At 63.6% G+C, this 12915-nt stretch overlaps 1 protein-coding gene across 4 annotated transcripts in view; it reads left to right on the top strand.

The window, feature by feature from the left end:
• FMNL3 (formin like 3) overlaps positions 1-12915 on the top strand; it is a 46354-nt gene that overhangs the window by 20012 nt on the left and 13427 nt on the right. For 2 of the 4 annotated variants that reach the window (XM_054012880.1, XM_054012881.1), the window contains exons 4-10: positions 1567-1643; positions 6182-6265; positions 7445-7597; positions 11020-11128; positions 11679-11755; positions 12273-12366; positions 12729-12803. In XM_054012880.1, the coding sequence (XP_053868855.1) occupies positions 1567-1643; positions 6182-6265; positions 7445-7597; positions 11020-11128; positions 11679-11755; positions 12273-12366; positions 12729-12803 (669 nt within the window). Of the gene's footprint in view, positions 1-1566; positions 1644-6181; positions 6266-7444; positions 7598-8866; positions 8871-11019; positions 11129-11678; positions 11756-12272; positions 12367-12728; positions 12804-12915 lie in introns of those variants that run through there. The other 2 variants (XM_054012882.1, XM_054012883.1) reach the window with 2 other exon arrangements.

Below are 12915 nucleotides of genomic sequence, written 5' to 3'. Positions count from 1 at the left end.
GCGGCCGTGAGCTGTGGCCACGGAGACCCTCCTCTTACAAATCCAAACGCGGGGGGCTTCGAGGGCGATGAAGCATTTGTGCCAGAGACGCCCGCGCTGGGGTCCTGGCTACCAGCTCTGGCCCAGCAGCCGTGCGAGGCGTTTCTCAGAGCTCGAGGGTTTCCCAGCAGCGCAGGCTGAGAGCAGTGGCATCACGGGCACGTCGCACCGACGCTGAGCTCTGACCGCAGCTGTGCTCGTTGGACTCGCCCTGGCCGCCTGGTGAGCGCGGAGCGACCCCCTCCCTGGGCAGCGCCTCCTCCAGAACAAACCGTCTGTGGTTACAGAAATAACCCACGCAAACCTTGCGATTACATCGAGAGCTGGCCCGCTCCAGGGGTCCTGAATTAGATCTTCGGACACAGGGTGCCATGAGCCAGAATTTCCAAGGAGCTCAGCTTCCAGTGAGAGTGTTGCTGGCTCTCCTGGATTTCCCAAAGCCCCAGCTCCTGGAGTCCTGTGAGGTTGGGGGAAATCTCAGCTTTCATTTAAAACACAGGAAGTTTCTAGCTACTGGGGTTGCAGAGAGAAGCTCAGACACACGAACCAAAAGGCAAATCACAGAAAAACTCTGGGGTTTATTTAAAAAAAAAACTTTAACATTGATAAGCCAGTCTCCTGATTATCGGGGCGGGCTCGTGACCCTCGGACACCTGGGGTTGGTGATGCGGCATTTAGGGATCAAAATAGGGGGCCAGCTTTTCAAACCTTGGGCACCGAGTGCTTTGGAAAACCTCGTAGACTCTAAGGCCAGAAGGGAGCATCGTGATCAGCTAGTCTGAGCTCCTGCATGTCGCAGGCCAAAGCACCTCACCCCCCCCACTCCTGTAATACACCCAGAACCTCTGGCTGAGTTACTGACGTCTTCACATCGTGGTTTAGAGACTTCGTGTTAGAGAACCCGCCATTTACACTAGTCTAAACCTGCAAGTGCCCCGGGCTACAGAGGAAGGCAAAAAACCCCCAGGGTCTCTGCCAATCTGACCCAGGAGAAAATTCCCTCCTGACCCCAAATCTAGTGATCAGTTCGACCCTGAGCATGTGGGTGAGACCCACCAGCCAGACCCCTGGGAAAGAATTCTCTGTAGAACTCAGAGCCCTCCCCATCTAGTGTCCCATCACCGGCCGTTGGAGATATTTGCTGCTAGCCGTCGCAGATCGGCTACGTGCCGTTGTAGGCAGCCCCATTATCCCACCCCCTCCATCAGTGCTGCAGTGGGGGCAGCTGGGTGGGGTGGGGATCCGACCCCGTCCGTGGGTGGTAAGTCCCTGCAAACCCGGCCCGGAGAGCTCTGGAGAATCTGTCCCCACGTGACTGACTGGGTCCCCCTGTAAAACGGAGCTGTTTGATCTCTAGCTATTTGTCCTACGCTGTATGGCAAACGCAGAACAGACGGTCCCAGCCCCAGAGAGCGCACGGGGCTGGCTCTGGTCTGGGCGGGGAGGTGGTTTCTGCCAGGGGTGGAGGGAGCTGGGCTCGGGTCCCGGGGCTGGTTGCTGTTCCTAACGGGGGGACTCTGTTGGCAGAAGTTCAGACGGAGGGTGCAGGAATCGACCAAAGTGCTGCGGGAGCTGGAGATCTCCCTGAGGACCAACCACATTGGGTAGGTGCCACTAGCGCGAGGAGCAGCCGGGCTCGGTCTGGAGCTGGAGCCAGCAGAGCGGCGGGGCTCAGCTCTGCTCCGTGCTCCGGATTCAGGCTGTGCATGGCCGGCTCCCCCTTCGCTACAGTTCAGGCATCGTTCCATAGCGGCCAAGGCCCTTTTTGTCATGGCCTCCCCGCTCCTCGGGCCAGGATGCCCCGGGCTGCCTGCTGGGGAATTCTCGCTCTGCCCTGTGGGATGGCAGCACCACTCAGGTTTGGCCCACCCGCCCCTCCATCGCGAGGGACATGCCAGGCTGCTGTGCCACTCGGTTTGGGGGCCCTCTCAAATCGGGGGCCTGGGGCCAACCGCCCCTTTTGTCTCCCCCAGGTGGGCCTGATTGGGCCCAAGCCCCGTCTGCGGTGAGACTTCTTGGCTTTAGCGATCTGTGCTTGGAAGCTCGAGTGTTGTTCCCAACCCAGGGGTATCCGCAAGGCCTTGCGTCTCGTGTAGACAAGGCCTGGCTCGAGAACCCACTGCTTCCTACGCAGCGCTGTGGCAAACCACTCCGCAAATCAATAAGCGTTTCCCCTGGTGCTGTCGATTTCCCTCGGAGGGAGGGAGGGCGACCGGTTGCTGTCTCATTGGCTGAAGCAGGACTAGTGGCAGCCTGGCGCGGTGGGTAGAGCACAGGGCTGGGAGCCAGGGGACCTGGGTCGGTTGCTGTGTGTGCCACTGGCTCGCTAGGGTAGGGTCTGGGTAATGGTTAGGGATAGGTCACTGCCCTACTCTGTGCCTCAGTTTCCCCCTCTCTAAAATGGGCAGAATTCTACTTCTCCTTCCTGTGCAAAGGGCTCTGAGCTCCCAGGTGAAAAGCACTTGCTGGAGGTGGTTACAGGGGGTGGAGGAGGGCGCTGTGGAGCCTGGTGGGTTAAGTAGGTTACATTGGTGGGAAGGGAAGGGGCTAGGGGGCGACCAGAGGCTGAAGCCATGAACAGGAATAAAAATGGAGCCCGGCTGCCCAAGCCAGACGCTCCCCAGCCCCGGTGTGCCAAGGGCGAGGGGGTTCGCTGGCTCGTGCCAGGGCTGGGGGTGAGCACAGGGAACGCTGGGACAGGTCCGGGTGCATCATGTCTGTCGGACCAGAACCGGCTCCCACAGAGCAGTGGGGTGGGTGGAGTTAGAGGTCAGGGTCCCATGATGTATGCACAGCGCTGGACACTGAGCAAGAGACAGACCCTGCTCCCAAAAGCTTTCAGTGTCAGGCTGGATGGGGAAACTGAGGCCCAGGGAGGGGACTAGACTGGCCCAAGGTCCCTCAGCTGGCCCGTGGCAGAGCGGGGATTCGAACCCAGGGCTCCCAGCACTGTGCCCTGACCCCATGTCCATAAGCCGGTCCCCTGGCTCTTTGAGGCTCAGTGGGGCCAACACGTTGATGTATGTGCCGCAGGGAGGGGTGCAGGCAATGACCCTGCAGGCTCGTCTGGCCTCGCTTCCCTTTGCCCTGGGCGGGCCGGGCTACAACGCTGCCGTCAGACGTCTTCCCCCCATGATCTTGCCCCGGCTGACGCCGCCCCTGTTGCGGTGGCCGTGCAGGACGTTCCCAGGGCCGTGTCCGCTCAGCGGGTGCCGCGTCCCCACCCCTGCGGGCCCAGCTGCAGCTGGAGGGGAAATACCGGCTGGCACAGGAACTGGGATTGTTCCTGTCCTTGGCCAGCGCCGCGGGCTCACAGCGGCCAGGCGCTCCTTCCAGCGGATGCTGAGGCCGGAGCTCACATCCTGCGCAGAGTCAGCAGCTCCCTGGCTGGGCGGGGTGGGGGGGAGACGGGAAACAGCACAGGGTGCTGGTGGGACCGTCACTGTGGGGATGAGGCTACGGCTCCCTCTGAACGCCCTGTCCCAGGTCCAGCTGAGCCCCCCCCACCCCCCCGGTCGCCCCCACTCGCTGGGCCATGGTCTTTAAACCTCCGGAGTCTAAACTCAGCCCAGGCACTTCCCCTGGCTTGGGGTCGGCCGAGCACCTTCTCCAGAGAGCTCAGACCCCGCAGTCCCCGAGACCGTGCTGACCCACCAGCCCCCCCACCCCAGAGCTTGGACACACCCTCTCCCGGCACTCATGTCACGCCGTGCCCCAGGCCCACAGTTAACATTGCAAGGGCACGTGGTAGGTATAACCCAGGACACGCAGAGACTTTTCACAGGATCCTAACACCATTGCTCGTTACTGAACAGCAGGAGAAATACAGAGAGCGAGACAACAATAATAAACCCTGCCTCAGTTTCCCCAGCGCTCCAGAGCATTCTTTGGTCTGGGGTCATAGTCCTCTGGGGGCGTCCAGGGTCCTGCTCTGTTTCTCTTTCTCCAGGTCAGCTTGCTTTGACCTCGGCTGGTCCTCCCGCAGCTAACCCCGCCCCCCCGAGTGTCCCTGTCTCTTCCCCTGTGGCCCTGTGCGTCTCCCCTGAGCCACGCAGCCTGAGGGGTTTAAAGGCATCAGCACCTGGGGTCTTTGTTCTGCTTTTGGGGAGTTTCTGTCGAGGGGTTGGAGAAACCTGGCTCTCCTGCTCTGGATTCCACCTCTCCCCTCCCCAGGACTCCTGCTTCAGGAGTTCTTGTCCCTTCCTCGGGAGCAGCGAGTGCTGGCCTCTGCCAGCGCCGGGATACCAGGCTAGATGGGCCCCTGCTCTGAGCCCGTCCGTTCCTGCGCCGTCCATAGAGCAAGGGGGTTGGGTTCACCAGCGGTGCTGGAGTCCCCCACACAGGTGAACCGGGTCACCGTGGGCAGCAGGTGGAGAGCAGGAGCTGCCGTGGGGGTGGCAGAGCGGGGCCCAGTGGGTGGGGAGGAGGCTGCAGGAAGGTTTGATGCAGAAGGGAGGTCCAGACAGTCCCTGCGTGTGCACGCTCACACGTGCACAAACCTCCGCACACATGTGGCCTCTCACGCACACACACGTGTGCACGCTTGCGCACACACAAGCTGCCACGTGCTACCGCCCAGCACATGCACCCACTCAGGGTCCACGTGGGGTCCCCTCCCCAGCCTGCAGCAGCGGCTGGGTTTGTCTTCGCCAGCCCAGGTGCCCTTTAACCCCCCCGAGAGCCCTAAAATAGCAGCACGGCCTCAGACAGGAAACGAGCCGGGGGCGAGGCGCTGGAGCGCAGACAGACAGGAAATGGGCGGGCTCGCCGGCCCCTCCCCCACAGGAGAAACGGCTCCAAGACAGCTCCGGGTCTGACTCGTGCCAGATCACACGGCCCCCGGCACCGCGCTTTGGAAAATGTCACACCCCGCCCCATATCACACGTGTGTGCACCCCCCAATCACACGTGCGTGCACCCCCAATGTCACAGGCATGCATGCACCCCCAATCACACATGTGCACCCCAATCACATGCGTGTGCACCCCCCAATGTCACACACATGCGTGCACCCCCAATCACACGTGTGTGCACCCCCCAATGTCACACACATGCGTGCGCGTGCACCCCCAATCACACATGTGTGCGTGCACCCCCCGATGACACACGTGTGCATGCCCCCACTAACTAACACATGGGCACGTGCCCTGATTGAATAACATGCGTGGATTCATCCGACTAACTAACATGCCTGTGCCCTGCCCCAGTAATGCACACGCGTGTGCCCCCAGCTGAATAACGCACGTGCATGCCATGCCATGCCCTGCCCGAAGAGCTGCCGCCCCTGCTCCCCACCAGGTAACGCCCATGCGGACCGTGGACACGGCCGGGACGGGTTCCCAGCATACAGCTCCTGGTGCAGGATCCCCTGAGCCGGGGGAGGAGAAATTGGCCTGCGAGCGTTTTGGGGGCACAGGGGTGGGGAAGCCACTTTCCAGCACAACCCAGAGCGGAGCCGAAGGCTCTGGCCCTGCCAGATAACAGCCAGGCGGCTGGGGGTGCAATCTTCAGGCCACAGCAGGTGCCTGTAGCAGGGTGGGCCGAGGGCGGCTTAACCCTGAATTCCTCGGCGCTGCCGGGTTCTCAGTCTGTGAGCGGAAACCGCCCCAGGACAAAGTGAGCCAAGGGCCAGCTTTTCCCAGGGGCCTCAGCCCCTGCAGCTGCTGCTGCCCTTGCCTTTGTCTGAAATCCAGCCGTAGGGTCCCTGCCTGCGTGTGGTCAGGAGTGACGGCTGGGGTCTGTGGCGTAACACCGGGGGAACGCGGAGAATCCCCCGGGCGGGAAGGACAAGGGGGCACAAGACCCTGAGCTCTGTTCTCCGGGCTCCGTGTGCGCAGACCCGCTGACGTCAATGGGCCCTTTATCGTCATGGCGACGCTGTAGTGTTACGGTGTTGATTTCCCCCTGGCTCTGGGGTGTGGGCTGGGTGTGATCACACCGTGTCCCTGCCCTGAGGTCCCTGCCCCAAGGGCTCCTCCCTGCTAGGGTGTCCTGTCCTGGCACGGTGACGCTGGGTGCTCGCCTGGTGGGGGGCTCCGGCCTGTGGCTGAAACTCGCCCGGGGCAGGAGGCCAGCCTGAGCGCTAGGCACCGCGTCCGCTCGCCGGCCCCTGGGGTGACTCACTCTCTGCTCCGCTCTGCAGGTGGGTTCGGGAGTTTCTCAATGACGAGAACAAAGGCCTGGACGTCCTGGTGGAGTATCTCTCCTTCGCGCAGTGTGCTGTGATGTAAGTCCCGTGTTTGCGGTGCCCGGGGGGCTCTTCGGGGGCAGCCGCGACTCCTCGTCCCCCTGGGCAGAGCGGGTGAGATCGGGGTTTGCAGGTGCCCCGTCAGCAATCGGCCTGTGACGGCCGTCAGACTGCTCAGGCGGGGTCTCTTGGACGATGCAGGGGCTGATGCCCCTGGGCTCCATTCTCCCTCCTCTTGGGAGCGTCCCCGACTGGCTCAGAGCCAAGGGCCAACTGGCCCACGTGTTTCAGGGGAAGGTGTGAGACTCCCACGGCCGGCAGAAGCAGGCTAATATGCCCCCCATGAAGGTGTCATCCTGGCCCTAAGAGTTAGAGATTGGCCAGTGCCCCGAAGCAGGAGACTGAATCTTGCTACACTCCTGCCCTCAGCGACTTCCTGTGGCGGTGAGTTCCGCAGTCCGACGACGCCAGGTGTGAAAGAGCATTTCCTTTTACCGTTCTGCTGCTGCCCCTTTCGCACGTCCTCTTGTGCGTGTGTTCGAGGCAGGGGAGTGGGCGCACCCGCTCTCCCTTCTCCAGGCCCTGGCTCCGGCGGCGAAGGGCAGGGTGGAATAGGGCCAAAGTGCTCTGCACCCGGCACCACTCGTTGCTAATACGGGGGCGAGGAGAGTCTCCATTGTCCTTGTGACCCTCTTGCCGCTCCACTGTTGGCCATTTTGGGCCCTGGCCGTGGGATTTCCCACCCTCCTGTCATTTTAACACGCTAACCCTGCCGGTGCACGTCGCCTTCATACGTGTGCCAGGGCAGGGCCGAGCTGGTCGCTCGTTGGACGGAGAAGAGCGTTTGAACGGGGGCCGAGCTTTTCCGTGGCAGGCTCTGCACTGGGCATATGAGGCCATGATATTCCTGACACGCTGCCCTGCCTGCTGCTAGCCCTGGGGATGGCTGGCTGCTCCGGGGAAGGTGTTTGAACGCAGGAGTCCCTGGAGGGGAAGCGAATTTCTGCCCTGGTGCTGGGGCGCTTGCTGCGAGCAGGAGCGCGCTCGGGCCGCTACGCCTGCCATGCAGCTTACGAGTCAGTGTGCGCTTGCAGCCCTCGCTAGCGCGCGCCAGTCCCACTCCTGCACCCCCAGCTTCGGGCACCGGGCCGGCCCGGGCGGCCCTGCTCTGCCGCTTGCCATGAAGCCTCCGTGTGTGTGTCCCCCTCTCCCGCCCAGGTTTGATTTTGAGGGTCTGGAAAGCGGCGAGGACGGCGCGCTAGAAAAGCTGAAATCCTGGAGCAGATCCATCGAGGATCTGCAGCACCCCATAACCCTGTCTGCCCCCTTCACCAACAGCCTCGCCCGCTCTGCGCGCCAGTCCGCCCTACGGTACGTACCCCGCCCCCGTCCTACGGTACGTATACGCCCCGCCCCCGCCCTACGGTATGTACCCCCTCACCCTGCCCTATGGTACGTACACACATACCCTCTGTGCCCTACGGTACGTACCCTGCCCCCGCCCTACGATACGTATACGCCCTGCCCCCCGCCCTATGGTACATACACACATACCCTCTGTGCCCTACGGTACGTACCCCGCCCCCGTCCTACGGTACGTATACGCCCTGCCCCCGCCCTACGGTATGTACCCCCTCACCCTGCCCTATGGTACGTACACACATACCCTCTGTGCCCTATGGTACGTACCCTGCCCCCGTCCTACGGTACGTATACGCCCTGCCCCCCGCCCTATGGTACGTACACACATACCCTCTGTGCCCTATGGTACGTACCCTGCCCCCGTCCTACGGTACGTATACGCCCCGCCCCCCGCCCTATGGTACGTACACACATACCCTCTGTGCCCTACGGTACGTACCCTGCCCCCGCCCTACGATACGTATACGCCCTGCCCCCCGCCCTATGGTACGTACCCCCTCACCCTGCCCTATGGTACGTACACACATACCCTCTGTGCCCTATGGTACGTACCCTGCCCCCGCCCTACGGTACGTATACGCCCCGCCCCCCGCCCTATGGTACATACACACATACCCTCTGTGCCCTATGGTACGTACCCTGCCCCCGCCCTACGGTACGTATACGCCCCGCCCCCGCCCTACGGTATGTACCCCCTCACCCTGCCCTATGGTACGTACACACATACCCTCTGTGCCCTATGGTACGTACCCCGCCCCCGCCCTACGGTACGTATATACCCTGCCCCCCGCCCTATGGTACATACACACATACCCTCTGTGCCCTATGGTACGTACCCTGCCCCCGCCCTACGGTACGTATACGCCCCGCCCCCCGCCCTATGGTACATACACACATACCCTCTGTGCCCTACGGTACGTACCCCGCCCCCGCCCTACGGTACGTATATACCCTGCCCCCCGCCCTATGGTACGTACACACATACCCTCTGTGCCCTATGGTACGTACCCTGCCCCCGCCCTACGGTACGTATATACCCTGCCCCCCGCCCTATGGTACATACACACATACCCTCTGTGCCCTATGGTACGTACCCTGCCCCCGCCCTACGGTACGTATACGCCCCGCCCCCCGCCCTATGGTACATACACACATACCCTCTGTGCCCTACGGTACGTACCCCGCCCCTGCCCTACGGTACGTACCCCGCCCCCGCCCTACGGTACGTATACACCCCGCCCCCGCCCTATGGTATGTACCCCCTCCCCTGCCCTATGGTACCTACACACCCCCTCTGTGCCCTGCGGTATGTGACCCCTCCCCCAACTCTGCACTATGATACCCCCCCCATGGTACGTACCCGCCTGCCTGGTACACCCCCCTCTGCTCTGCCCTATTGTACGTGCCCCCCCCCCCCATGGTCCATGCTCCCCCCCACTCTGCATCTGCCTGCTCTGCTCTACGCTACACATCCTCTGCGCTCCCCCCCCCCCCGGGACATGTGCCCCCTTCTCGCTTCCCCAGGGCCGGATTGTCCCCTTCTCTGCTGCCAGCCCTGTGTCCCGCCTCCGCCGGGGGGTCAGTAATGCGCCCTCCTCTCTCTGCTTTCAGGGCCCGTCTCCCTCTCGCTCTGCCTGCCCGTCTCTCTCTCTCTGTCCTCTGGCTGTGCCTGCCCCACTTCTCGCTGGGTAAGTACCCGCACGGCCTGCTGGGCACAAGCCCCCCCAGGGCCGCCACCACGCTCTGCGCCTTTCTGCTCTGCTCAGCCGCAGGGGCGTGGATGGGGCTGGGCCTGTGAGTGGACATGTGTGAGTGGGGGTGGACATCACGTGGATGGGCGTAAACGTGTGTGAGTGTGCATGGAGTGGACATGTGTGAGTGAATGTATGTGTGCATGCATGGGGTGGACATCGTGTAGATGGGTGTAGACGTGTGTGAGTGTGCGTGGAGTGGACGTGTGTGCGTGTGAGTGGGGGTGGACATCACATGGATGGGTGTAGACGTGTATGAGTGTGCTTGGAGTGGATGTGTGTGTGTGAGTGGGGATGGACATCACGTGGACGGGTGTAGACGTGTGTGAGTGTGTGTGGAGTGAACGTGTACATCTTGGTGTTCAGTCACGTGTGTCGACGTGTGCATCTGGGTGTTTGTACATGTGTGTGCATGCGCGTCTCTTTCTCTTCTCCCCCTTTGGTTTTTCCACCTATCGGTGCCCCGACTCTGCCTCCCTCTCCCTCTACGCCCGCATCCATATTCCTTGCGGGATCCCCCTGCCCAGCGCGTCTCTCCCTCGCTCCCCGCCCCTCCAGCACCAGCAGACCTCTGTGCTCACCCCCCCATTCTCTGCCCTGTGGCCCCCTGTGTGTCCTGCCCCTCCACAGACCCCGCACTACCCTTGTGACCAGCAACTGCCCTCCCTGCTGCCCTGTCCCTCCCCGTCTGCGTGCCTTGCCCTGCCTGCTCCGTGCGGTGCCCTGCATCGTCCCCTCTGACGGGGCTCCGGGCACTTCCCTCGGGCCTGCTGCCCCCATCAGCGCTGCCTGGAGATGGCCCATTACTGCTCGGAGCAGAGCCGGGGCAGGGGGCTGTCAGCGGTGGGGACACAGGTGGGGTGTGGCCCAGTGGACAGGACGTTGCGCTGGGACTCAGGATACCGACCTGCTGCGTGACTTGGGCCGGTCCCTTCCCCTCCCCCCAATCGAGACGGTGAGCTCCCTGGGTCTGGGGCAGGACAGGTGAGGCGCACGTCCCCCCGCGCTGGTCGGCTCAGCTCCTCTGTGACTGCGTCTGAGCCGGGCAGCAAGGCGGGGTGGGTGTGGCTGGGAGCTGAAGGACACAGACTCCTCCCTGCCTGGCGTGGCCCGTGGAGCTCTGGCCACGTGGGCCCCGCCAGGCCGGGGGTGGGGCTGCAGCATTCGGATCCCAGCGCAGCAGGAGTGTGCCACGTGCCCGTGCAGTGTCTGTGCCCCCGGCTGGCGCAAGGGGCCGGGCTGTGCATGCTCCATGGCTCGGTGCCCGCAGCTGGGGACGGGGACGGGGCCCGTTACGCCTCCTGCGCCCTCCAGGGCCGGGCCTGTGCAGACCCCTCGCCGTGTGCTCTGGGGAGCGTGCAAAGCGCTGGCTCGCCCTATGCATGAGGGCCGAGGCTGGCACGAGGCGCAGGGCGTGGCGGGGCCAGTGCAGCTCCAGGGACTGGCAGAGGCGCTGGGGGGGGCGGGGCAGTGGCTCAGAGATGCTCGGTCGGGTTTCAGCCCCCGGACGCTGCCGGAGCCAGAGTCTCGGGAGCTAGTGTGCTCTGGGTGCCCGGCTCGGAGGTCGCCAGGCAGCCCCTTCCGGGGCTCGCTGACCGCAGGCTGCCATGTCTTTGGCAGCTGCAGCACCTTGCCCAGCAGGAAGGCGCTGAAGAACTCGCGGCTGGTGAGCCAGAAGGACGACGTCCACGTCTGCATCATGTGCCTGCGGGCCATCATGAACTACCAGGTACCCGGCGCCCAGCACCTACCACTGACTCGGGGGCGATGGGGGGACATGGTGCTACTGCCCCTGCCGTCGGGCTGTGTCGAGCCCCTGGGGAAGGGGCAGGAATCCTTGCAGGGGGGGCAATGGGGTCACCTCCCCTCCTGACCCCCAATCGCTGCTGCTGCCCTGAAGCAGGAGGGTGCCTCGCCCTCCCAGACTCCGGCAACATCTCCTGCGAGACCTGGCTGTAGCAGCCGTTATGTAATTTGGGACCGGGCAGCAGGTAGCACCTGGGTTTGAGTTTCCCCTGGTGCAAAAAATGTGAACTTGGGGAATTTTATAGGAGAGAAAAAAATCGACATCTCTGAGCAAGCGGGGAGGGCATGGATGGCTGGTTAGAGCCCACGGGCTGCTCCAGATGAAACCCAGCACGTCCTCCTGCAGCCCTGTCCTGAGCTGCTGGGAAGCAAAGGGGCTGTGTTGTGTGTGGGGGCTGTGTACCCCGGACCCCCGTTCCTGGCCATCCTGCTGTTGCTAACGCCCCGCTCTCTGCCTTTCCCTCCCTCCTCAGTACGGCTTCAACCTGGTGATGTCCCATCCCCACGCCGTTAACGAGATCGCACTCAGCCTGAATAACAAGAACCCCAGGTAAGGCACTGGTGCCGCTCCCCTCCCCGGGCAGATCGGGGTCCCATTCCCAGCTGGGCTGACTCCCACCCTGCGTCCCCTCCCTGGTTCTCCACGGGGGACGAGACCCCTTCCTGGGCCTGTCTCGGTGGGGAGCTGAGCAGGGCCGGGCCGGGGGATAGCGTGGGGATTACAGACCGTAGCAGAAAGGTGCTGGGCTACACAACCTTTCGCCTCCAGGCGGCCGGCTCCCTTCCCGCCCAGCTGGGTGGTCGCAGTGTGAAATGGGTCTCAGTCCAGGCCCCGTGGGACGGTGCCCGCAGCAGCTGGCAGACACTGGACTCCCCGATCCCTGCCAGGCCAGGGTGGCGGGAACCTGGCACCGGCCTGGGCTCTCTGGGACTGTCACCCCAGCCTGGGAGTCCCCGGCGCAGACTCTGCCGCTGTCAGGCCGGCACGATCCTGGCTGGGTCCTGCCCCGGCAGGGCAGGGCGTGTGGGTGGTGGGTGAGTCACTGAACCCCTTGGTCGTCCCCTAGGACCAAGGCCCTGGTGTTGGAGCTGCTGGCGGCTGTCTGCCTGGTGAGGGGAGGCCACGAAATCATTCTCGCTGCCTTCGACAACTTCAAAGAGGTGAGCCCGGCCCTGCCACAAGGGGGCGCCGTTCCCCGCCCACGCCCCAGGAGCTGGGACGGGCATTGTGGGGGCAGAGACTGGGGCAGCTCTGAGCCTGGCTGTTGGGGATGGGCAGCCCCATCTCTAGGGGTGCCCAGGCGGCTGCAATGGGGCCAGGGGCTGCAGACAGTATCTGGGTGCTCCGTCCAGCCCATTCCAGCACAGAGCAGCTGCCCTGGGATCCCAGGGTTAATCCGACCGAAGAGCAGACCGTGCCCCGATGCCGGGGGGATGGGCACAAGGGCCTAGGGAGAGCTGTGCGCGGACGGTGGGGCTGTCAGGGTGGGCCAGGCGGTAACCCATCTGCGGGCGCCTTGCAGGTCTGCAAAGAGACGCACCGCTTTGAGAAGCTCATGGACTATTTCCGGAACGAGGACAGCAACATCGATTTCATGGTGAGCAGTCGGGGGTAGCCCCGACCTGGGGAGAGCGGGGCCAGCGCTGCCCTCCCAGGGGGCTCTAGCAAGTGCCTGGCAGCCGAGTTACTGGAGAACAGCTGCCCATGCA

Source organism: Malaclemys terrapin, chromosome 23, assembly GCF_027887155.1.
Source record: "Malaclemys terrapin pileata isolate rMalTer1 chromosome 23, rMalTer1.hap1, whole genome shotgun sequence".
NCBI classification, from domain to species: domain Eukaryota; kingdom Metazoa; phylum Chordata; order Testudines; family Emydidae; genus Malaclemys; species Malaclemys terrapin.
This window is presented reverse-complemented; position numbering and strand designations above follow the sequence as displayed.